The sequence below is a fragment of the Microcaecilia unicolor genome, chromosome 2 (genome assembly GCF_901765095.1).
Source record: "Microcaecilia unicolor chromosome 2, aMicUni1.1, whole genome shotgun sequence".
NCBI classification, from domain to species: Eukaryota; Metazoa; Chordata; class Amphibia; order Gymnophiona; family Siphonopidae; genus Microcaecilia; species Microcaecilia unicolor.
In genome coordinates, this window is record NC_044032.1 from 223349339 (window position 1) to 223376498 (window position 27160).

The following is a 27160-nucleotide window of genomic DNA, read 5'->3' on the forward strand; positions in this document are numbered from 1 at the left end:
TTCGAGAATACGGTTGGGGCTGGCCAAATGCCTTGGATTTGGCCAGGTTTGAGATGCCAATAATGGAAACTGAGGCCAACCATCTCAGAGCTGGCCAAATCCAAGGCACTTGGTCGTGGGAGGGGCTAGCATTTGTAGTGCACTGGTTCCCCTGACATGCCAGGACACCAACCAGGCACCCTAGAGGGCACTTCTAAAAAAATAAATAGCTCCCAGGTGCATAGCTCCCTTACCTTGGGTGCTGAGCCCCCCAACCCCCCCCCCCCCCAAAACCCACTACTCACAAATATACACCACTACCATAGCCCTAAGGGGTGAAGGGGGTCACCTACATGTGGGTACAGGGTTTTGGGTGGTATGGAAGGGCTCCCATTTTCCACCACAAGTGTAACAGGTAGGGGGGGATGGGCCTGGGTCCGCCTGCCTGAAGTCCACTGCACCCACTAAAACTGCTCCAGGGACCTGTATACTGCTGCGATGGACCCGAGTATGACATTTGAGGCTGGCATAGAGGCTGGCAAAAAAAGTTTTTTAAGTTGTTTTTTTGAGGGTGGGAGGGGGTTAGTGACCACTCAGGGAGTCAGGGGAGGTGATCCCCGATTCCCTCTGGTGGTCATCTGGTCAGTTCGGGCACTTTTTTGGGACTTGGACCTGAAAAAAAACGGACCAAGTAAAGTCGGCCAAATGCTCGTCAGGGCCGGCTTTCTTTTTTCCATTATCAGGCGAAGCTGGCCATCTCTTAAGCACGCCCCGGCACGCCCCTGTCCTGCCTTCGCTACCCTTCCGACATGCCCCCTTGAAGTTTGGCCGGTTCCGCAACGGACTGCAGTTGAGGCCGGCCAAAATTGGCTTTTGATTATGCCAATTTCACCGGCCTTGAGAGATGCCTTTGAAAGTTGTTTCTCAATATCCCTTTGTACATATAAACAGACAAGATGTGTAATGTATATATGTCTTGACGTCATGAGTTAGAAAAGGGTATCCCTCACGTTGGAGAAAGAAGCATGAACAAATCAGTCATGAATCGTTAAAGTGATGGCAAGGAGATGGATAGAAAGAGTAAAGAGACAAAAAAAAGTGGTTTGTTTAATTAAATGCCTTCCTATTGCCCTGTTTTCCAAGCAATCAGTGAAGTAATATATCCATTAGAAGGAAATATGACTCTTGGAATTAATTCTTTATACAAACAGTGAGGAGTGACATTTATACCATCAGGATTACCTCCCTGCTGTAGCATTAACAAGCAGTTTACATCTGTCTTCAGATACTGAATATAATTTAGTAGAAAAGTTCAAAACTGAATTTACTTGTAGTGGCAGAGAAAAATAATTGATACGTTTGCCTTGCAGGACTGGAATTTTCAAGTCACTGCAAAATTATCTCATTCAAAACTCATAGTTATTGTGTGTTGGGGTGGGAAGAACAGATCAAGCACCTGTGTTCCATTTCAAGGTAAAGATGGTTAAATGATGTGCTTGTACGAACATATCTTTAACAGAAACTAAATAAACCTGAAGGCTGAGAAGTAAACTGCACTGCTACTGAGGTCACTTAAACCTATTATAACATCGCTTATATTTTCTTTTATTGTCGTATGGCCTTTTGTTCTTTACAAATCTGGTCATAACACAGAACAATATGAGTGCGAGGGCTTTCATGGAATTGCGGTTGCTACACTGTAGTAAGCTACCTTGGCCTTCTCAGTATCTAGCATTCGCTTGGCTAATATCTTTTCAAGATATAAACCTGGCCTTCCAGAACCAAATGACCAGTGAGTCCCTATGATTACCAGTAGGAACAGTTCATTATATTGCTATAACACCAACCCCCCCCCCCTTATTTACTAAGCCAGTGTGGCTTAGTAAACAGGGGGGCAAGCTTGCTAAGAAAAATCCTAGAACAATGCCTTCTACTGTTATTAGCTTCCACTTGGCTGTTAATTGCTATACATAGACCTCAGCATTAGACTGTATCAATATATAAGAAATCTCATGAGGTACAGATATACCTTTCCCTGCACCGGCTGGCAGACACTTCATTAACTGGACAATCTTGGCACCTTCCGTTCACTCTTTGTATAGATGATGATGATGATGAAATAATTTGACTTCCTTAGTTCATTTTCATGGGAAACGTAATAAAGTTTCACACTACATTTTCAAACTGGTAGTTGACAATGGTGTAATGAATAAAATACAACCATCTTCCTTGTACCTTACTTATGAGGTGTTAGGTCTGACGGCATTAAAAATTCAGTACAATAGAAGCAGCAAGAAACCTCTATGTCAGGATTGTTCTTCGTGCTGACCTACGCGAGACCTTTCCACTATTAGATTGTCCCCCGTACAATTTATATTGCGTGTTGCAGACGTTCACACTTTTACAGATATTAAAAAATGAAAAGGGAATCAGCAAGGGATAACTCAGCTCTGGTTAGCATAACAGGAGCTCGATTGCCCAACAAATGGTAGAGTGAAAGGGAGAAGGGTAGAAATGCAAACAAGTCTGCCTGTTTAGAATTTGTAAGTAAATATACGACCCTTAAAAACACAGAATGCATACATCAGTGTGTACATGTATATAAATATATACACATATACACACACACACAAAGAACTTCAAAATTTCACATGCACTGAGCATCTAATACATAGAAATAGGTAAGTCTAATAAGTTGAATTCTCTTAAATTATGTTAGAATGATAAACGAAGCATAATACTGAAAAGTACTGCTCTTTCTTCATTTATATCTACAATAAAATTCTATGAACATTTTGTTTCCAAAAACATCTCTCAATAAAATAATAATAATAAGGTAAAAAAGTCCACCCGCTGTCCTCTCTTTGTACATTTGTCGATGGAGAGCGGAACAGCCCCAGAGGGTACACACCTACATTCTTCACACTGTAGCGGTGAAAATTATTCTAATAAGTGCAGGACATTGCTAGTGTTTCAGTAGTGATGCTTGTAGAAAATCTTAGTGAACATATTTCTGTGGTCCCGGTAGTGAAGCATTCCAGGGCTTTCTGCTATTTCTTTACTTGCAGCTAGTGGTAGAGTCTGGATTAAAGAGTTCCTTGTATAGCGGAGGAAACAGTGTGTTCACTATCTCTGGATGAGATTGCTTAAACACCTGCAGTTTCTCCCCATGAAGGTTACAAAGTGCTGTTATATTTGGTAACTTGGCTATTAACTGTGTAGGAGAAGGGGAAAAAGAAGAGAATTATTTACAATGTCATTATTGTTGAAAAATGAATTACATGGATTACCTGGTATCCCTACACTCCCTATAGCGATATATGGGCTACTACTCCGTATCTTAAGTACATAAGTAATGCCACACTGGGAAAAGACCAAGGGTCTATCGAGCCCAGCATCCTGTCCACGACAACGGCCAATCCAGGCCAAGGGCACCTGGCGAGCTTCCCAAACGTACAAACATTCTATACATGTTATTCTATAATGTTCTCATCATCTGTCTTTAACACTTCGGTCTTTTCTAGAGGGCAGAAAGCACACAGCGTGAACCATCAGTTATCTATCTATTAACGATCACTTGCCAGACCTGAATCCAGGTTGCCACTTATATACTTTAGCAAACTTGACCCTTAATAATAATAATAGACACTGTGGATCTGATATTCAGCTGGCGGCAATCAGTATTTTGTTGACCGCTGCCAGCGTTAAACCTGGAAATTCAATATTGGGTCACATCCAGGCACTAGCATTGAATTTCTGGGTTTCCGGAGCCAGCTAACACATAGCCAACTCTGGGGTCCTTTTTCAAAGGTGCACTAGCGTTTTTATCGTGCATTAATGATTAACATACATAACATACATAAGAGTAGCCATACTGGGACAGACCAATGGTCCATCTAGCCCAGTATCCTGATCCTGGTTTCCAAACAGTGGCCAAGCCAGGTCACAAGTACCTGGCAAAAACCCAAGCAACACTCCATGCTACCAATACCAGGGCAAACAGTTGCTTCCTATGTCTGTCTCAATAGCAGACTATGGACTTTTCTTTCAGGAATTTGTCCAAATGCTACAGATGCCCATAGAAATATATGGGCGTCTCTAATGTTTAGCGTGTAGCTTATTTTTAGTGCGCGCTAAAAATGCTAGCATGCCTTTGAAAAAGGACCCCTCACTGTGATATTCAGCACTTAACTGGCTATGGGTTACCGCTTAAAGGGGCCCTTTTACAAAGTGGCAGTAAGCCCAATGCAGTCTTTCCACATGCTAATCTGGAGCTACTGCCAGCCCGATGCAGGCGCCGGTGGTAGTTCCAGGCCCCAGCATGTACCATTTCCCGTGCTAGGGAAAATTGGCCCATATTTTTCAGTGCGGCGCTAACCTGCGGTAATCAAACAGTGCCACATGCTATCCCAGTTACTGCCAGGTTAGCACAGGATCCCTTACTGCCACTTCAAAGGGTGACAGTAAGGGCTCCCCCCCTCACAAACACACATGGCCATGGCTGGATAGAGAAAAGGGGACATGCTTAAGACATAATTTAGCTGTGCAGTCACTACTATCATAACCAAATCTAGGTGGGCCCACCACAAAAGTTGCTTAGCTGACCATCGGGTGGTGGACTGAGACAATATAAACTCATCTTTTGCAGTCCTTGCTGTTTGATAACTTCAATGTGTCTAGTCAGGTTGAGTCCCAGGTATTTTACGCTTGCACCAGCCTATTTGAAATCAAACTGCTCAGCTTCCATTTGTGTGCACCAGTCGTTCATGGGCATTAGTTTTGATTTGCTCCAGTTTATTCTGTAGCCAGAGAACTCAGCAAACTGGATGATTAGATGAGTTAGCCAGTATTGAGGACTCTGGGAGAATAAAAATAAGCAGCTTACGCTGCTAACTTGCATTCCTCTCCAAGTATATCGATACCATGTACTTCAGCATCTTGATGTATGGCTACAAGAAGGAGGTCAAGCAATAGACTGAACAAAAGGGGCAATAATGGGCATCCCTGCTTTATACCGCACCTTAAAGAAATGTTTTCTGACAAGGTACTATTAATCAATATCTGAGATTATGGGTTACTGTAAAGAACTGACACCTACTGTATAAAACTATCCCCACAGCCGAACCATCCGAGAGCAGAAAAGTACACCATTCAACACTACCAAATGACTTTTCTGTGGCAACTGATAAGGCTTCAACTGAGGACTTCTGATGTTGGGCTGTAATCAGCGGATTATGAAAGTTTGGGATTGTCTGATCAGCAAGTATCTTAGCATATCATCCTATATAATAATTTGCACCTCCAACGTTCCACCGCTGTCTGGCTGCCTGGGTTCGTAACATCTCAAGATGTCAGTCAGTCTCCAGCGTTCCATTCCCCCTCACTGCCCCGCCCTCGCGTCAAAACATAATGACAGAGGGCGGAACAGTGAGAGGGAAGGGAACGCTGGAGGCAAGCTGACGTCAGGATGTTACCAACGGAAGGGAAGCCAGCCAGGCCAGCCAGAAACGATGAGGCACAAAGGAAGAGAGAATCGCGGCACATCGAGGGGAGGGCAGGGCAGAGCAGAGCAGAATCGATGGACATGGATGGGATGGGAGGAGAGGACAGGAGAAGAGAATCACGGGGCACGGATGAGAGGGCAGGGAAGAGGAGAATCGCTGGACATGGAGGGGAGGCGAGGTGATGGGAGGGGAGGGGAGGGGAGGGAAGGGAAGAATCGCTGGACATGGAGGGGAGGGGAGGGCAGGGGAGAGAAAAAAAATCGCTTACAAGGGAGCCTTTCTAGGCCCATTTCATTGTTGAGGAAACAGGCTTGGTTCCACTAGTATTTTATAATCTGCATTCAAAAGTGATATTAGGCGGTACTTTGCTACTGAGGCAGGGTAGTGCTATACTGCATGCCCATTGCGCACACAAAAAATCCTTGCACTTCTGCATGGGGATGGCAGTAAAATCCTGCACAATGTTGATTTTCTGGCCACCTACCTGCAGAGTGGTCTCCACCTGCGTAAATGAAGCATTTTTGCAATGGCCTTAGCTATGATGACTTTCCATGTTTACCAGTCAGGACCCTCTGGGCTCTTTCTATTTTCAGGTGCAGTGAAAGATACATTTTAACAATGGTCTAAGAAGACTCTCCAAATATTCAGCCAAATCTTTCCTTCAGCTAGTCCAGCAGTCTTATATTGCTCCTCTAGCTCTGATGGGCTAAATCTTCCAGGCCATTCTGCAACTGTAAAATAGCGCTGGTGTATTGCTGCATTTGCTGCTCTCTTTTTTTGATTTTGCAAATTTTCTCCTCTAATTGCTTGATCTGTTTGTGACTCCTGGACTTTTTGGCCAATTGATTACAGATCACGTTTTATGTTGCTTCTTACGTCTAACTGCTTCTGCAACATGTGTTTGACAGACCCTCTTGTAAAACAGTAAGGCAACAGTTTGAATCCCCCTCTGCACAGCCTTTCTAAAATCTGCCTCTGTGTTATAGCAGGTACTGTTATTTGAGTATTTTCTACTGCTTTAATCGTGTATGGCTCATACCCAGGTTAGTGTTGCTGTAAAACAATCAGATTTCTCCTCAGATAATAAGAATAAATCTTGATCAACAATACTGTGGTATATATACACCAAAGAAGTATGATGTAAGAAGTGACGAATAGCATATGAATGTTTTGGCACGCAGGAGGGTTCCCCTTGAAAAAGCTGTTAAGCGAAATGGGACCCATAAGTACATAAGTATTGCCATACTGGGAAAGACCAAAGGTCCATCAAGCCCAGCATCCTGTTTCCAACAGTGGCCAATCCAGGTCACAGATACCCGGAAAGATCCCAAAAATGTACAAAACATTTTATAATGCTTATCCCAGAAATAGTGGATTTTCCCCAGGTCCATTTAATAACGGTCTATGGACTTTTCCTTTAGGAAGCCGTCCAAACCTTTTTTAAACTCTGCTAAGCTAACGGCCTTTACCACATTCTCTGGCAACGAATTCCAGAGTTTAATTATATGTTGAGTTAAGAAACATTTTCTCTGAATAGTTTTAAATTTACTACATTGTAGCTTCATCGCATGCCCCCTAGTCCTAGCATTTTTGGAAAGCATGAACAGATGCTTCACATCTACCCGTTCAACTCCACTCATTATTTTATAGAACTCTATCATATCTCCCCTCAGCCACCTTTTTTCCAAGCTGATGAGCCCTAGCTGCTTTAGCCTTTCCTCATAGGGAAGTCGTCCCACCCCCTTTATCATTTTCATCTCCCTTCTCTGCACCTTTTCTAAGTCCACTATATCTTTTTTGAGATGCGGTGACCAGAGTTGAACACAATATTCGAGGTGCAGTCGCACCATGGAGCGATACAAAGGCATTAAAACATCCTCATTTTTGTTTTCCATTCCTTTCCTAATAATACTTAACATTCTATTTGCTTTCTTAGCCGCAGCAGCACACTGAGCAGAAGGTTTCAATGTATCATTAACGACGACACCTAGATCCCTTTCTTGGTCCGTGATTCCTAACGTGGAACCTTGCATGACATAACTATAATTCGGGTTCCTCTTTCCCACATGCATCACTTTGCACTTGCTCACATTAAATGTCATCTGCCATTTAGACTCCCAGTCTCCCAATCTCGTAAGGTCCGCTTGTAATTTTTCACAATCCTCCCGCGATTTAATGACTTTGAATAACTTTGTGCCATCAGCAAATGTAATTACCTCACTAGTTACTCCCATCTCTAGGTCATTTATAAATGTGTTAAAAAGCAGCGGTCCCAGCACAGACCCCTGGGGAACCCCACTAACTACCCTTCTCCATTGAGAATACTGACCATTTAACCCTACCCTCTGCTTTCTATCTTTTAACCAGTTTTTAATCCACAATAGAACACTACCTCCTATCCCATGACTCTCCAATTTCCTCTGGAGTCTTTCATGAGGTACTTTGTCAAACGCCTTCTGAAAATTCAGATACACAATATCAACCGGTTCCCCTTTATCCCCATGTTCGAAGAAATGTAGTAGATTGGTGAGGCAAGATTTCCCTTCTCTTAATCCATGTTGACTGTCTCATTAATCCATGCTTTTGAATATGCTCTGTAATTTTGTTCTTAATAATAGTCTCTACCATTTTACCTGGCACCAGCGTCAGACTCACCGGTCTATAATTTCCCGGATCTCTTCTGGAACCTTTTTTAAAAATCGGCGTTACATTGGCCATCCTCTTGGTTGGGAAGAATGAGATGTGCCATACTGCCTATGAAATTTGTTGCAGATTCAAATGCATGTGGACATCAGTGGATAGATGTTTGTTATATAAAGGTTAAAATAAAAATTAAGAGATTAATAAAACACAAAATGAGTGTAAGATTTGGAGGTTTTTCTGGCCAATGATGAATGAAATGTCTGTGGCAGTACTAAGATTCTTGAAAGTTTTCCACTGAGTATGGCAGATTTTTAAGGCTTTTTTTCCTCCAGGTTTTTGATTTTTAATAAGCCTAGCATTGGTGCATAGATACCACAGTATTGTTGATCAAGATTTATTCTTGCTGTAAACTACCTTGGCTGAATTTCTTCAAAAAGGTGGTAAATAAATCCTAATAAGTAAGGTTTTTTTCCCCTAAGCTTCGATAAGCGCTGGCATGTGCTTACCGCAGCTTAAAATGGCTTACCGCTGGACACGCTCAGGTATTTTGTGGTAAGTTTGAATCAGCGTGTGCTAACCTCCGCTAAAAAACAATTTTTAAATTTTTTTTGTGGGGGTATGGCTGGGGGGGCGGAGAGTGGGTGTTTCTGTGCTGATCATTACTGTGCACTAACTGATGATTAATGCAGGATTACCACATGAGCCCTTACCACCTATAAAACAGGTGTCAGTAAGTGCTAACGCCATAATTTTTATAATGGTCACGAGCTAATGATGATCTTAGCATAAGACCATTAATGAAGAAAATGGAAATTGGCCATTTTAGTGCTGCAGTACAACTGGCCTTAAGCGCAGGAAAAACCCACATAAGGGCATGCTAAGGCTACTTTATACTGCCGCTTAGTAAAAGGACCCTCAATTAAATAAAATGCAGCTACTTAAAATATGTAGATAGCCAAATCTTCCACTTATACATAAAGCCCTAATTCCAATCTTTTTTTGAATGTAGGTTTTTAAAAATGGCTACTCCCACTTCTTTACATTCTCCATAGCCTTGTAAATACTTTTTTTCTAAAGACTACACTGAGCAAGCCTTTTGTAAAATATGTTAGAAATCTGGAATCTTGCAACCAGTACACCTCTTTTTCAACCTAGACAATCTATGCACATTAGACCTGTTAATTACAAAAACTGCCCCCTACTCTTCCAAAGTGTCCTTTATTATTCTACCATATATAGAGGGGCATTTTTGATATAATGTCTAAATCTGATATTAGATGTTTTGCTGAAAATGTCCAAAAATCAACTGGTGAACATGGTAATTTCCAAACCTAAAAAAGTCTATTTTTTTTGTTTCGAAAATGGCCATTTCCTTAGATGTTTTTTGCTCAGTGCGTTTTTCTTTTCTGACAATTAAAAAGAAAAAAAAAGTCCAAGGGAAAAATGCACAAAAGCAAGCCACTGGGATGTAGGAGGAGCCAGCATTCTTACGGCCCTGTTCAGTAAGCAGCGCTAAGGAAGCACTAGCCTTTTTAGCACAAGCTAAACAGCACGCGCTAAACGCTGAAGACACACATAGGAATATATGGGTGTCTCTAGAATTAAGCGGACACTAAAAATGCTAACACGTCTTAGTAAACAGGGCCCTTAGTAGACTGGCCAAACAGACATCTGATCAAAGCAGTGGGGCACCCTAGGGGGCACTGCAGTGGACTTCATATAAAATGTCCCAGGTACACATCTCACCCTTACCTCCTCATATTGTATGATGAGCCTTCCAAAACCCACCAAAAACCTACTGTACCCAACTATACACCACTACAATAGAACTTATGTGGGTTCAGTAGGTTTTTAGCGGGTTTTGGAGGGCTCACACTTTCCACCACAAGTGTACCAGGTTACAGTGGGATATGGGCCTGGGTCCTCTTCTATATAGTGCATGGTACCTACCACTAGGCTACTCCAGGGACCAGCTTGCTGTTCTAGTAGGATTGGCCATAACATCTGATGCTGTCATAGAGGCTGAAATGTACTGTTTCTTTCACATCTTTGGGGGGGTGGGATAGGGGTCAGTGACCACTGGGGGAGTAAAGGGATGGAGTGGGTCAGTGACCACTGGAAGAATAAGGGGGGGGGGTCATGTCTTAATCCCTCCTGTGGTCATCTGGTCATTTAAGGCACTTTTTTATGACTTAGTAGTTATTGAGTCACAAACAGAAGGAAAACACTCCACAGATAGGATGCGCCAGGCGAAAAACAATGGAGGAACAGAAAGGAAAACCTCTCACAGATGGTGTCCAAAAACCTTATTTATTTCAGTAAACTTCAAGATCAATAAGGAGCTCTGATACGACTCGTGTTTCGGCCCTACTGGCTTGCATCAGGGGTCTAGGAATTTGTCATATCTGACATATTCCCAGAAAGATCATCGGAAAAAGTCTTCACTTGGTAATTACTGAAAAGGAGACATTGGACAACACCACTGTAGCTAAACTTGGCATACACCATCTGTGAGTGGTTTTCCTTTCTGTTCCTCCACTGTTTTTCACCTTAGTTGTTATTGAAACAGGTCCAAACCAAAACGTCCAACTTTTAGCCCTGGACGGTTTCGCTTTGTTCTATTTTAGCAGAAAAACGTCCAAGTTGTGGGGACACCCAAATCCCACCCCCAACACTCTCCCTTGTGATTTGAACACACTGCAGATGAACTGCATAGAAAAACGTCTAAAATGTGTTTCGAAAATAGTGATTTGGATATTTTTGCAAGAAAAATGTCCATCTCCTGGTTTATGCCGCTTATTGGATATTTTTCCCTTTCAAAAATAAGCTTGATAATATATTTGCTTTAATGTACAGGCACATGATCAAAAGCCCCACGCTGTTCCAAACAGCGCTCTAAAATAGCACTCGAACAGCGCGGGGTGCTATTAGACCTATGATCAGAGATAATGCATGCAAATTTAAGCAGTGCAATTATCTCTGATCATGGGGTAGAAGTGCGGGAGAATTGTGCCTGAGCATGCACTCAGCACAATCCTCCCGCACTTGTTTGACAGGTCTGGGCTGTCAAAAGCTCAAACATGTCAAACACAGGGGCTGGAGGTCCATGGGACCACCAGGCCCTGACTACCTCTGCCCCGAGCAACAGGGGCTGGAGGTCCGGCGGACCTCCGGTCCCCCTGACGATCCAGGAGGGCTGGAGATTCGGTGGGTATCAGCCCCCCCCCCAACCCCCCAGCAAATGGTCCCTGGTGGTCCAATGGATGCCGGCCAAACCCCCCCCCCCCCCAGTAACAGGGGGGCTGTAGGTCTGCTGGACCGCCAGTCCTCCCTCCCCAACCCAACCCCCAGCATTGGCAAGGGTCCCTGTGTGATGTTGTCACTCCATCCGCCGTCTGCCCTCCCTCTCTTTCTGCCCACCTGCCCCCTAACTTGGCTGGAGGAGAGACGCAGCCTGCCTCTCTCCTCCTTCCTTTGACGCCGCAAATGGCGGCGCCCAGCCCTGCCCAGTGCATCCTGGGATGCGCTGGGTGGGGCTACACACCATATAAGGGAGTTTCTCACCATTCCTCCCCAATGATCTGCAAACCCTAAATCGGAATCTTTAAATCAGAAGATGGACGTCCTCAACTGCCCTGTTGCAGGGACGGCCAAATTTCAAGGGGGTGTCAGAGGTATAGCGACGGGGCAGTTGAGGACTTCCAAAATTTGGACGTTTCTGTGATGGGGCAGTTGAGGACGTCCAAATTTTGGACGTTTCTGCAATGGGCAGTTAAGGACGTCCAAAATTGGATGTTTCTATGAGAAAGACGTCTTCCTCATAGAAACATCCAATTTTGGACGCCCTTAACTGCACATTGCAGAAACGTCCAAAATTTGGATGTCCTCAACTGCCCCGTCACAGAAACGTCCAAATTTTGGACGTCCTCAACTGCCCTCTCTGGCAGGTTTGCTGTAGGGGGAAATGGGGGCCTGCCAGCATGCAAATGCATGCTGGACAGGGCTCACCATTCCTCCCCAATGATCTGCAAACCCTAACGCCAGCTCGGAGCTGGCGTAGGGTTTGTCGCGGCCAGCGACCCAATCTTTGGCATGTTGGATGCTGATCATTGGGGATGAATGTGTTAAGCACTGATTAGCATGCATTTGCAAGCTACTTGCGCTAAGAGCCCTCGAGCACGTTGTTTCACGCGCTCGAGGGCTCTAATCATGGGGCGGTAGCAAACGCCGGCGCTAGTATGGCGCTAACAGCCTCTAGCGCCGGCATTTGCTTTTGATCATCTGCCTATTAGTCTCATCATCAGAGTGGTAAGAAGATTTCAAAGTCGAAAGAGCACTTACCTATTGATCACGCCATGTGGAAACTTAAAAGAGTAAAACCTTTCTTGCCTAGATCCATCTTTTGCAACCTGGTACAATCAATGGTACTAAGCCACCTGGACTATTGCAACGCACTTTATGCTGGCTGCAAAGAACAAACTATCAAGAAACTTCAAACAGCCCAGAACACCGCAGCCAGACTCATATTCGGAAAAACAAAATATGAAAGTGCAAAATCCCTAAGAAAGAAACTGAACTGACTCCCACTCAAAGAACGAACCATGTTCAAGATATGCACGATTGTTCATAAAATCATTCACGGAGATGCCCCGACCTACATGCTAGACCTCGTCGACTTACCCCCTAGAAATGCTAAAAGATCTGCCCGCACATTTCTTAACCTATACTTCCCCAGCTGCAAAGGATTAAAATACAAACTAACACATGTGACCAGCTTTTCATACATGAGCACACAACTCTGGAATGCACTACCAACAAAATTGAAAACAATTAACGAAATAACTAACTTTCGCAAATCTCTGAAAACCTCTCTCTTCAACAAGGCCTACCACGAGAATCCGTAGCTTAACTATAACACTTCTTCACCCCACCCTGTCGCTAAACGACGTCTTTCTCTAAATGTTTGCTTAGCTATTATCTGTCATCCTTGATCTCTTTGTAACACTAATTGTATCTTTTACACTGTAATGGCGATGCCATAACAGATCTTTGTAAGCCACATTGAGCCTGCAAATAGGTGGGAAAATGTGGGATACAAGTGCAATAAATAATAATAATAAATAATTAACTTGTTTTAACTCATCATTAGCATATAGTGTCTATCTATCTATCTATCTATCTATCTATCTATCTATCTATCTATCTATCTATCTATCTATCTATCTATCTATCTATCTATCTATCTATCTATCTATCTATCTAATCTCCTTTATCTAAGGCACTACTTTCCTATCAATTTTCGTAAACTTAGGAAGGTATAGGTCAGGAATATGGGCAACAAAGAAAAGCTTGTACTTGTTTTATATGGTTTTCTCATTTTCCCCCTCAAACCTACCTCCCCGCTCCCCCCGTTTTCTATTTCTGTTGATGGCTCTCTCATTCTTCCTGTCTCCTCAGCTCGAAACCTTGGGGTCATCTTTGACTCTTCTCTCTCCTTCTCTGCTCATATCCAGCAGATTGCCAAGACCTGTCGTTTCTTTCTTTACAATATCCGTAAAATCCGCCCCTTTCTTTCCGAGCACTCTACCAAAACCCTCATCCACACCCTTGTCACTTCTCGTTTAGACTACTGCAATCTGCTTCTTGCTGGCCTCCCACTTAGTCACCTCTCCCCTCTCCAGTTGGTTCAAAACTCTGCTGCCCGTCTCATCTTCCGCCAGGGTCGCTTTACTCATACTACCCCTCTCCTCAAGACCCTTCACTGGCTCCCTATCCGTTTTCGCATCCTGTTCAAACTTCTTCTACTAACCTATAAATGTACTCACTCTGCTGCTCCCCAGTATCTCTCCACACTCGTCCATCCCTACACCCCTTCCCGTGCACTCCGCTCCATGGATAAATCCTTCTTATCTGTTCCCTTCTCCACTACTGCCAACTCCAGACTTCGCGCCTTCTGTCTCGCTGCACCCTACGCCTGGAATAAACTTCCTGAGCCCCTACGTCTTGCCCCATCCTTGGCCACCTTTAAATCTAGACTGAAAGCCCACCTCTTTAACATTGCTTTTGACTCGTAACCACTTGTACCCACTCGCCTCCACCTACCCTCCTCTCTTCCTTCCCGTTCACATTAATTGATTTGATTTGCTTACTTTATTTATTTTTTGTCTATTAGATTGTAAGCTCTTTGAGCAGGGACTGTCTTTCTTCTATGTTTGTGCAGCGCTGCGTATGCCTTGTAGCGCTATAGAAATGCTAAATAGTAGTAGTAGTAGTAGTTTTCTCATTCCTCCAAATACACTGTGGACCGGATTTAGTGAGCGCTGGCCAAAAACCAGCATAGAGTGCTATTCTATTAAGGGCACGCCGAGTTGAGTGCTCTTTATAGAATACTGCTTAGAGCCCATTCCCAGGCCCAAATTTGAAATGCAATGTGGAATCTTTCAGTGTAAATTTTAAAGGGAATTATGCATTGGCGTGGCACATGCATAAGTATCTGTTTATTTTCAGGAAATACAGGGCTCAATATTCAGCCCACTGCAGTCAGTGGCTTTTAAGACCTGTACAGCTTTAAGGTAAACTGAGCCTGGATATTCAATGCTGGGACATATTCAGGCATTTGCCAATATTCAGACCGGTGCACAGTTAGTTTGACAGATAAAATTGTCCTAACTTTATGCGCTTACATAGCTGCTTAGTGGACCAAATATTGCCACTAACCAGTTAAGTGTTTGCTCTGCAATTTGTAATATGGAGTGTTGCCATTATTTGGGTTTCTGCCAGGTACTTGTGACCTGGCTTGGCCACTGTTGGAAACAGGATACTGGGTTAGATAGACCACTGGTCTGACCCAGTGTAGCTATTCTTATATTCTTAAGCTCTGCTCACAGACTGCCTGGGACTAACCGGACAGTGCTTGGGCGATCACAACATTGCCTGCTTAAATCCAGTTGAATACTGGTGGACGGCCAGCTCAGCAGGGTTTAACTGGGCAGGAACCTCTCCTACCCAAGTTAAAACCCTTTGAATATCAACCCCATAATGTATGGTTCTTTCTGTTTTTCAAGCCCTTAGCAGTTCTGAAATCTCACATTAATTAACGCTTTTCTCACATGATCATCTATATTTTATTACTAGTATGGATCATTTCTATAGTGCTACTAGAAGTATGCAGTGCTGTACACTAAACATGTACGAAACATTCCCTGTTTGACAGAGCTTACAATCTATTCAAGACAAACAGGACAAATAAGGGATTAGGGAATTACTTATGGTGGGATTGATAAAACAGAGATGGGTACTGTACAAGTGAATAGCAGTTAGGAGTTAAAATCAGTCTAAAAAAGATGGGCTTTTAGCCTAGATTTGAAGATGGCCAGAGATGGAGCTTGACGTATTGACTCAGGAAGTCTGTTCCATGCCTACGGTGCATATTTACCTCATTACCCTATTTAGTACATTTCTAACTTCCTTCTTCAAAGCCCTTAAAACATGGTGTCACCATATCATATTCAGTTACATGCTGTGATGAATCACCCTATTGTACTCTGGTGATATCTCATTTTTCCTAGATTGCAAATTCTTCAGGATAGATATTTTTAACAAGCTGTTTCTGTGTCCTTGTGACTTACTTTTGCCAAAGTCTCATCATCAAGGTGGTTCTTCTGAATCACATGTTGAAGTGCAAAATAAATCTTTTCCTGGAGTTTTTGGACCTTCCTTGGTTCTATCAGCCATGGCCGATCTGATCCAACAGAAACATGGGTTAAAGTTAGCAAGGATCCCTTACATACCATGCAATGTTTTGGCAAGAATCAAAGTGAGAATGTGAGTAGGTCTTTGATATTTTTAATGGGATCAACATATCAAAATTCAAAGAGACTGCAGTATGTGAGTATTCAAAACTACCCAACATCTTGTTTGCCATACGTTTTCTTGAAAAGATTATATGCTCTATTGAGTAAGAACTCTCCTGTATGTGTCTGTACAGTGTTGTATACACCTGGTAGTGCTTTAGAAATAGGCAGCAGTAGTACTGTAGTTTGGAGAAGGTCTGATGGCTCAGTAGCACTGCTGTGCCCAGCAGGGGAGGACTGATAGTGACCTGGGCCCCAGGGCAGTGAGGGTGATCTGGGTCCCCCCCCCACTGCCACCCCATCCCACACACCACAGTCACCCGAGCCTCAGTGGGCCTGTCCTGGTCTTACCTTGAAGGGCCTGGGTGGTCTAGTGGCTTCTTCAGTGGCAGGAAAGAACCCCACTCTTTCCTGCCTGGCAGCGCCATGTTTTCAAAATGGTGGCCGAGACTTCCCACGTTAGTCTCATGGGTCTTGACAGTCTTGCAGGCCTGCCGCAGGGAGTCTCGGCAGCCATTTTTAAAACATTGCTGCATTGGGCAGAATAGCGACATGGGGGTGGGGGGGGGAGGCAACTGGGAAGAGCCTCTGGGCCCTTGGGTGCTGCCTGGTTGCCCGAATGGTCAGTTGGCCCCTGCTGCCCAGCAATGCACAAGGTCTCTGGTTTAATTCCCAGATTGGGTCTAACATATGATTTCAAATTCAGCTGGGATTGTGAATGGCACAAAGGAATACTGCTCACAGTTTCTTTGGGGGAGAAGGAAGAGGAAGCTCTTCTTAAGCCTGACACAGGTTTCCAGAAGCATAGGGCATGGCTTCAAGATTGCTGCTGCAATAAACAGACTAATAACAGTGGGAGGGTGTGTCTATCAAGAAAGGCATAGAGGGATGTAACCTACGTGAAGCAGCAAGTACAACTCTAGCTACCTTACTGGGCAGACTAGATGGACTACCACAACACAGTAACACACGCAACAGCAGACCATGCTGGTCTTTGCTGTCATTTACTATGTTAGAAAAAAAATTCCTATGGAGTTGAAAATGAAGGTTTATGGCATCAGAATCTCAGCACTGATTTTGACTGAGCTGGAAAACCCCCCAGAAGGAACAAGCATTCCAAAAATCTCCCCCAATCACCTCACCCAACATATGCATGCATTATGGAAACATATACATTGGAGAAATACCATCTACATCAGCGGTTCCCAAACTTGTCCTGAAGAACACCAAGCAGTCAAGTTTATGTATAAGATAAATCTGTAAGAAGTGGAAACAGTGCGTGCAAAATCTCTCTCATGCATATTCATTGTGGATATCCCATACCCAACTGGCTGAGGACTCCCTAGGACAGGTTTGGAAACCACTGATCTACCTAAATATTGGTCTGCTGAATAAGGTTTTCATTTAAGATTTACTACAGATTTCACTTAAAACCATGAACATTCTTTCACAGACTTCACAGTACTTAACTGACAGAACAGTTTTACAGACTTCACAGCACTTAACTGACGAGAACAGTTTTACAAATTATCTTCCTTTCCACCCACCATCCTTTTTCCCTGTAATCCTTGCTTCTCTCCACACTCTCCTTTTGTACTTCACCTTCCATCCTGGCTAATCCTGCCCATTTTGGGGGTAATTCTATAACTTTTGTTCCTCCATTTAGGTGCACCGATGCTATGCGCTGACCTCCTGATTCTATAAAGGTCACCATAGATTGCACACACAAATTTAATAGAATAATGAGCTAATTAGTGTCAATAATTGACTTTTTAACAAGCAATTATTGGCACTAATTAGATTTAATTGGGACTAACGAGCATAAAGTTAGGTGTGGGATTCATGCCTATAATTTACGCAGAGCCCCAAAAAGGGGGGCATGGAAATGGGAGGATCATTGGTGTTTTGTGGTGGAATGGGGGCGTGGTTTTGAACTATGCACGTAATTACAAAATATGGGTGTAGGCATGGGCATTTGCACTACATTTTCATTGGTACAAACAGTGGTGCCTACATTTAAATGCAATCTCTCTGCTTAAGCGTTTATTCTATATACCACGCTGAACTTTAGGCGCGGCTTAGAGAATACTGCTGGTGCGGATAAATGTAGGCATCATATATAGAATCTAACTCTGAGTGCCAATTTTATAATGGCATCTGTGCACCAAGATGCCATTACAGAATACTGAATTGACATTTAAACCAGGTCAATGGCAGTCTTAAATGGGCGACCTAAAGGGGTCTCTTACTAAGCTGCTGTAGTGTTTTTAGCTTGCGGTAGAAATCAGCTGGTGGTAAACGCTGAGATGCTCATTATATTCCTATGGGTGTCTCAGCATTTACTGCCAGTTTATTTCTACCATGAGCTAAAAACATTACTGCAGATTAGTAAAAGACCCCTAAGTGTGCCAAGCAAGGTATGTAACTTGCTAATTCCATGTGCCAATGGAGAAATTAGCATGAGACTGGATAAAATAAAGGGAAAAGGGGGCTATTTTACTGGCGTAGTAAGAATGTCCTTACTGTACAGAAAAGGTCCGCATTTCTTACCACATCTTAGTAAAAGGACCCCTTAACTGCCAAATCCCGAAGCAAGGGCCAGATTTTGGCTCCCTTTCTGTGGACGAGATCATATAGGAGTTCAGTATCATTTCTTTAAAGTGCACCCGTACTCTTACCCTACCATAACATTCATTTGCAGAATAAATGGTCTATTCATAGCCACGTTTAAGTCACACCAATACCATGCTTAGTTTTTATTCATTGGAAAAGAAACACTGCAGAAAGTCTTTCTAAGGTCACAGAGAAAGCCAGTCAATTCCTCAAAGAGACACAATCCTGAAAAGTTTTGGACACAGATAGTGGAAAAAAATAAAAATGAACATAACCAACTGTAGTGGTCGGAGTAAATAAAATTACCTGGTGATATTAACACGGCAGCTGAAAATAGAGCAATTTCTTCCTCAGTCAAATGAAGAGAACATAAACTCTTTGCAAAGTCAAACGCTTCATTCACCAGATCATCTAAACCTGTAGATCAGATAAGAAAGTATACAGAACGCTGTTTATGTTAAGCTCCTATCCGAAAATCAGCTTGTAAAATAAGATTAGATTAGATTATACTGCTGTCATGACCCAGGACAATCTGTGGATTAGGCAGTGGATAGTCACCAAACATCCCATGCACCACAACCTTGTCAAGCTTTCAGGATACCCCCCCGCCCAAAAAAACAAAACAAACAAAAAAAAAAACAACATACCATCGGGGGGGGGGGGGGGGGGGAATTCTATCAATGGCAATCAAAAATGGGCACCAAAAAGAATTGGTGGTAAGCACAATTCTGTAAAAGTCACATGCCCTTTCTAGAATAGCCTTAGCGCTGATTTCTACACCTAACTGCAGGTGCCAGACTGACGCCTGCTGAAACCTGGTGTAAATCCTGGCACCCAAGTTAGGCGCACTGAGGAAGTATTCTAGAACTGTGTGTGCAACTTTTCAGAACATCCCTGAAATGCCCCCTTTTGAGTTACACACTAGTAGAGTTGGGCGCCATGCCTTATAAAATAGTGTATAGCCAGGTAAGCGCACAAATTTTAATGAGTGCCAATAATCATCAGAAATTGGTTGTGAGTACTCAGTTATTGGTAGTTAAGGGCTCGTTACTCAATTATTTGCACAGCACACTCAAATCTGGGCACCATATACAGAGTCCGGGGGGGGGGGGGGGGGGGGGGAGGGAGCATGTGTGGAGATATTTGCATGCAAATTACTTCCACTGTATGCAAATTTCTCTATGCATATTCATTAGGAATATCCTGAAAACCCAACTTCTTGCTTTATCATTAGGTGAACTAGGCAATAAAACATGCTTCATTGAGGCTCTGCTAAACAAGATTGAGCAAATCTGATGGCTAGAACACAAGATCAGTATGGGAGCAAAAGAGTGAAATTGGTTGGGCGGAGCTACAGAAGTCTTTGCTTCCCACTGCTATTCCTCCTCCTCAATGTTGACACCATGAGTATGCTCATAACTCTGGCTGGGGGTCAGCACTTCCTGATGCTGAACTTGTGGATGCTGGAGAAGAGGGGACGAAGCGGGAGGATAGGGAGAGGTAAAAGTCAAAGGGCAGTTGCTGAGGAGAGGCAAGGACAGATGCTGAAGAGAAAAGGGACAGAGTAGGGGGAGTTCATGTTGACTGAGGGGCAGAGACAGGCAGATCTTGAGGAGAGGAAGAGGAAAAGTAGAGGCGGTTGCTGAAGGGAGGGGAAGAGGCAGTGGGTAGATGCTGATTGCAAGAGTAATGGATGCTGGAGAAGGAGGCTGGAGGCTGGATGCTGGATCAGAATACAGCAGCCAGGCTGATTTTTAGGTTGAATAAATTTGAAAGGGCATCTCCTCTTCTTAGAAAGCTTGATTGGCTTCCAATTAAGTCACCAATAAATTTTAAGTTGGCATGTTTGGTTTTAAATCTCTTGTAGGACAAAATCCAATAGGATTAGTAAAGTACTGTGTTTTATTAAATTCTGGCAGGGTTTCCAGAGTTATCTAGATGTTGACTCTATCATTTCCTAGTTTTAAAGGGGTTAAATTAAAAAGATATTTTGATTCTTCTTTAGGTGCTAAAATTTGGAATGGATTATCAATCCATATTAGGAGAGCCTTCTCTTATTTATCATTTCATAAACACTTGAAAACTTATATGTTTCTTGATAATGATATGGATTAATGCCTGTTTTATTTATTACTAGTAAAATAAGCCCGTTTGTTAACGCAATGAAACGGGCGCTAGCAATGTAATGAGTTCCTGCCATTAATGTTTCCACGGTTGTATTCTGAATATAATTGTTGTTTACATGTGTAAGATTTCTTTATATACAATATTTTTTGTGTAAACTGTGTTACAATGTGGTAAACGTTTTCCTTGTTCAGGCCCTTCAATCAGTTTAACAATCACATCAGAAGAGCTCCTTACTCGTGAGAATGCAACATACAGTTGCCCATGTGAGAGACTGAGAGTGACAGTGTGTTTTACAGACAGTGTAAGAGAGAGATACACAGAGTGATTGTGTGTGTGTGTGTGTGTGTGTGTGTGTGTGTGAGTGTGTGTGAGTGACAAAGTGACTAAATGTTTGTCTTCCCTTCCGTTCTGTGCACTTGCCTCCACTGATGTTCATACCTCCCTGTATATGACTGTTTGTTAGAGATTCAATCCACTCCACTTCCCTCCTCCAAGTTCCGTTCTGTCTGATTGGTTCTTCGTTGACAGTGAGAGCCAATGAAACGCTGAACTACAGACTTACGAACCCTACACTGCCACAGTGCCACGGAGTCAGCTTCAGAATGTTGGAGGTGCTTTTTATTATATAGGATTGTTATGTAATTCCTCATGTCTGTGGTAGCTTCTTTTATTTATAATCCACATTTAATCCTATTAGGAAATACTGCAGAATATAAAACAGAAAAATAACCAATAGAAGATTAGTGATGGTAAGGGGTAAGAATAAAAGGGGACGGTATCTGCACAACAGTGGTGCTGGGTTGAGCGGAGAGAGAGAGAGAGAAAGAGAAAAGGTAGATGATAGACAGGGTGTGGGGGAAAAGGATGGTGGGAAGATGAGGATAGAAAGGAGGCATGCTAAGCTGGGCCAGAGCTGCTACCTTCTGTAGATGCTGTTGGTAAGTAAGTCAGGCTAGAATACAAGGCTGAAGATTTGTCTTGGGGCCCAGTCCCCTTGCACTGGTCTGCTTCAAGGACTGGAAGAGATACCACCATGAAATCAGATCTGAATTTCTGAGCACCACTACACACTCGGTTTCTCAGCAGTTTGCCAGATGTTGGAGGATGTGGGGCTAGTGTGTCAAAACTGTAAATTTTAAAGCTGTCATGAGAGTTCAATATAAATAGTAATTTTGGTGAACAGGTGCAGACTTTTTACTTTCTTGAAAATGTACTGAGATTACAAATGAGAAGTAAGGACTGGAAACAAAATTCATAGCCTACCAGTCCCCACAGAACCATTTCTATAAATTCCTAGCAGTTATAAGAGAGATAATTAGAGATGACATTATTAATAAGGACCACCCCCCCCCCAAAAAAAAAAAAACTGAACACATTGGTTATGGAAGCTTTGCTATTATGCAATATCACTGCATTTGTACAAATGCATTAATAGTTATTACTCTATTTGTTCCTGTGCTTCCTTGTCCACTTAAAACAGCTGTTACTGGGTTCTCGCTGATAGTGCAGCTAAGACAGGAAGCCTTTTGAACCGAGGATGTGTCTCCAGGGGCTCCTGTCCAGAAGGGAAGAATCAGGACTGCTGTTTTAGTTGGAGATTCGATCATTATGCATGTAGATAGCTGGGTGGCTAGTGGACAAGAGGATCACTTGCAGGCTTATTTTTGAAAGAGAAGGGCGCCCATCTTTCGACACAAATTGGGAGATGGGCGTCCTTCTCTCAGGGTCGCCCAAATCGTCATAATCGAAAGCCGATTTTGGGCACCCTCAACTGCAGTCTGTCGCGGGGATGACCAAAGTTCACGGGGGCGTGTCGGAGGCGTAGCGAAGGCAGGACTGGGGTGTGCTTAAGAGATGGGTGTCCTCGGCCGATAATGGAAAAAAGAAGGGTGTCCCCGACGAGCATTTGGTTGACTTTACTTGGTCCATTTTTTTCATGACCAAGCTTCAAAAAGTGCCCAAACTGACCAGATGACCACCGGAGGGAATCGGGGATGACCTCCCCGTACTCCCCCAGTGGTCACCAACCCCCTCCCACCGTAAAAAGAAAAATTAAAAAAACTTTTTTTTGCCAGCCTCTATGCCAGCCTCAAATGTCATACCCAGCTCCATGACAGCAGTAAGCAGGTCCTTGGAGCAGTTTTAGTGGGTGTAGTGTACTTCAGGCAGGTGGACCCAGGCCCATCCCCCCCACCTGTTACACTTGTGGTGGTAAATGTGAGCCCTTCAAAACCCACCCGAAACCCACTGTACCCACATATAGGTGCCCTCCTTCACCCCTTAGGGCTATGGTAGTGGTGTACAGTTGTGGGGAGTGGGTTTTGTGGGGGGGGGGGGTTGGGGGGCTCAGCGCCGAAGGTAGGGGAGCTATGCACCTGGGAGCAATTTGTGAAGTCCACTGCAGTGCCCCCTAGGGTGCCCGGTTGGTGTCCTGGCATGTGAGGGGGACCAGTGCACTACGAATGCTGGCTCCTCCCACAAGCAAATGCCTTGGATTTGGTTGTTTTTGAGATGGGCGTCCTCGGTTTTCATTATCGCCGAAAACCGGGGACGACCATCTCTAAGGTCGACCATCTCAACATTTAGGTCGACCATCTCTAAGGTCGACCTAAATGTTGAGATTTGGGCGTCCCCGACCATATTATCGAAACGAAAGATGGACACCCATCTTGTTTCGATAATATGGGTTTCCCCGCCCCTTTGCCGGGACGTACTTAGAGATGGTCGTCCCCGTTCGATTATGCCCCTCTTGGCCATTTACCTGCCTGGTACAGGGAGGAGGGCTTTAGATTTGTTAGGAACTGGGCAACATTCTGGGGAAGGGGGAGTCTATTCCGGAAAGATGGTCTCCACCTTAACCAGGATAGAACCAGGCTGCTGGCATCAACATTTAAAAAGGAGATAGAGCAGCTTTTAAACTAGAAACTGGGGGGAAGGCAACAGTCACTCAAAAGCACATGGTTCAGAATAAGGCATCTTTGAAAGATATCACCAAAACAGGGAAGATAGGATATCCTTTCAGTGAGGTTGCAATAAAGGCCATAGTAGACCAAATTGTTTAAATAAAGAGCAGACAATTTTTAAAGATTGCAAATTATCATTGTCAACTGCTGAGCAAGTTGTAAATAGGAATAAAACATATTGTCTGAAGTGTCTGTATGTTAATGCCAGAAGTCTAAAAAATAAGATGGGGTTGTTAGAATATATTGTAGTAAATGAAAAGATAGATATAATAGGCATCTCTGAGACCTGGTGGAAGGAAGATAACCAGTAGGACACTGTAATACCAGTGTATAAACTATATCACAGTGATAGGGTGAATTGAATTGGTGGAAGGGTAGGGTCATATGTTAAAGAGGGCCTTGAATCAGATTAAAAGTTCTGCAAGACACAAAATACATCTTGGAATCCTTGTGGATAGAAATTCCATGTGTAAAGGGAAAAGGATATTGATAGGAGTATACTACCATTACCTGGCCAGCATGAACAGCTAGATGCAGAAATGTTATCAGAAATTAAGGAAGCTAACAAACTGGGTAGCACAATAAAAGCAGATATTGACTTGATAAATGTAACATTAGGGCATGCTAGGGTGGTAAAGTTGATAGATGAAATCAAGGACAGCTTTATGAAGCTGGTTCAGGAACCAACAAGAGGGGGAACAATTCTAGACCTAGTCCTTAGTAAAGCGCATGATCTGGCACAGAAGGTAACAGTGCTGGGGCCACTTGATAACAGTGATCACAACATGATCAGATTAACACACAGGAAATCCAATACCTTAGCATTTAATTTTCAAAAAGGTGACTTTGATAAAATGAGGAGAATGGTAAAAAATAAACAAACAAAAAGAAATTCCAAAAAGAAAACTTAGAGAAGCAGCTGCAAAGTTCAAAAATTAACATCAGGCATGGATGTTATTCAAAAATACCATCCTGGAAGCCCAGAACAGATATATTCCACCTATTTAAAAAGGTGGAAGGAAGGCACAATGACAGCCAGCATGGTTAAAAAGTGAGGTAAAGGAAGCTATTAGAACATACTTTAGAAAACGGAAAAAAGATCTGACTAAAGATAACATGAAACAGCATAAGGAATGGCAAGTCAAATGCAAAGCACCAATAAGGAAGATAAAGAAAGACTATGAAAAGAAGATTGTATTTCAGGCAAAAACACATAATAAAAACTTTAGGTATATTAGAAGCAAGAAGTTGCTAAAAGAATCAGTTGGACCGTTAGATGACCGAGGTGTAAAAGGAGCACTCAGGGAAGACAAGGCCATAGTGGAGAGACTAAATAAATTCTTTGCTTCGGTCTTCACCGAGGAAGATGTAAGGGAGATACCAGTACCAGAAATGGTATTCAAAGAACTGAAACAAATCTCTGTAAACTTGGAATGGTGCAATTTGATAATTTAGAGAGTAGCAGATCACCTGGACCGGATGATATACATCCCAGAATACTGATAGAACTAAAAAATGAACTTGCAGAGCTATTATTAGTAACTAGTAAAAAAAGGCCCGTTTCTGGAGCCAATGAAACGGGCGCTAGCAAGGCTTTCCTGTGGCTCCCCCCCCCCCGTCGTCGATGTGGGTGAATTGCTCCGCCTCCGCCCTCAACGTCATAACGTTTGATGCGAGGGCGGTGAATTGCTCCGCCTCCGCTGTCAATGTCATAACATTTGACGCGAGGGTGGGGCCCAGAGACAGTGATTTTCGAGGCTTCAGAGTTTTGAACATACGAACCTTGGCTTCAGTGACGTCAGCAGCCAATAGAACGTTGAGGGTGAGTTTTATATATATAGATATGTAATTTATCTTTAAGATCAAGCATGGCCCCAGAAGATTGAAAGATAGCATATGCAATGCCAATTTTTAAAAAAGGGTTCCAGAGGTGATCTGGGAACTTATAGACTGGTGAGCCTAGTGTCAGTACTGGGCAAAATAGTAGAAACTATTATAATGAACAAAATTACTGAACATATACAGAGATATGGATTAATGAAACAAAGCCAACATGGATTTAGTCAAGGGAAATTTTGCCTTATCAATCTGCTACATTTCTTTGATGGGGTGAACATGTGGATAAAGGTGAGTCGGTTGATATTGTATATCTGGATTTTCAAATGAAATTTGATTAAGTACCTCATGAATGATTCCTGAGGAAATGAGAAAGTCATGTAATATGAGCCAGTGTCCTACTGTGGATTAAGAACTAGAAAACAGAGAGTAGGATTGAATGATCAGTATTCTCAATGGAAAAGGGCAGATAGTTGGGTTCTCCAGGGTTCTGTGCTGGGATTGTTGCTTTTTAACATATTTATAAATCTAGAGATTCCCATCTAGAGATGGGAATAACTAGTGAGGTAATTAAATTTCTGATGATACAAAGTTTTCAAAATTGTTAAACCACAAGAAGATTGTGAAAAATTGTAAAAAGACCTTACAGGCATCAAAATGGCTGATGACATTTAATGTGAAAAAGTGCAAACTGATGCATATAGGAAAGAGGAACCCAATCTATAGCTATGTGATGCAAGTTTCCACATTAGGAGTTACCAGTGGAGTAGCCAGACTGCCAATTTTGGGTGGGCCTGAGCCCAAAGTGAGTGGGCATAAAACATTCTCTCTACCCTACCCTTTCCTCCCCCCACTCTCCAACCCTCCCCCGGCACCTCCCAACTCAAAATATACTTTAGCACATAAAGATCCCCAAGCTCTGTCAACTGAAAACTTCCTCTGAAGACAGCCCAAAATCCCTTTTACCCTTGGCAGGTAGCAGTAGCAACAACTGAGTGGACCGATGCTTGCACTCCATACATGCTTAGTTATCGGTGGCTCAAGGATGTTGCCGCCATCTACCAAGCTTAGTAGAAGGGAATTTTGGCTGCCTTTAGAGGAGGTCCTCAGCTGATGGAGCTTGGGGATCCCCACCAGCTACAGCAAGGGTCAGGACTAGAGACACACTAGGGCCCAGGGCAGAAAATAAAGAACCCCCCCCCCCAATTCCCTCTTTTCACTGCCTCCCCTCCAATCTTCCCACCTACCATTACAATCACACTGACAGACTCTCACCAAATACAGAACAATGGATCACAAATTAGAAATAAAAATTTGTAGATAAAAATTCAACTCGGAACCCTGGAATGTACTGCTACAGTGGAGAAATAAATGTATTTCTTTTTCTACTGAACACAAATGACATCCGCTATGCACATTTCTCAAGCTAACATAATGCAGTAATAATTCAAAATAAAATGCCTTTTCTACCTTTGTTGTCTGGTCATTTTATTTTTCAATCATGTTGGTTCCAGTTTCTCTTTTCCACTTTTTTCTGTTAATTCTCCTTCAAACAGCTGCTATTCATTTTTCTTTTCTCCACTCTCGTTCCATTCCCTCACTACTTGCCTCTGACATATTGATCTTTCATTTTAGCTCTTTC

The 27160-nt window shown here is 43.0% G+C and overlaps 1 protein-coding gene across 1 annotated transcript in view; it reads right to left on the reverse strand.

Annotated features, from left to right (window-relative positions):
- Window positions 1–3037: 3037 nt before the first annotated feature.
- RORB (RAR related orphan receptor B) overlaps window positions 3038–27160 on the reverse strand; it is a 118915-nt gene continuing 94792 nt past the window's right edge. Inside the window, exons 8-10 of the mRNA XM_030191970.1 lie at window positions 18899–19009; window positions 15755–15867; window positions 3038–3193 (exon numbers count right to left, since the gene is read on the reverse strand). Coding sequence (XP_030047830.1) covers window positions 3038–3193; window positions 15755–15867; window positions 18899–19009 — 380 coding nt within the window. The remainder of the gene's footprint in view (window positions 3194–15754; window positions 15868–18898; window positions 19010–27160) is intronic.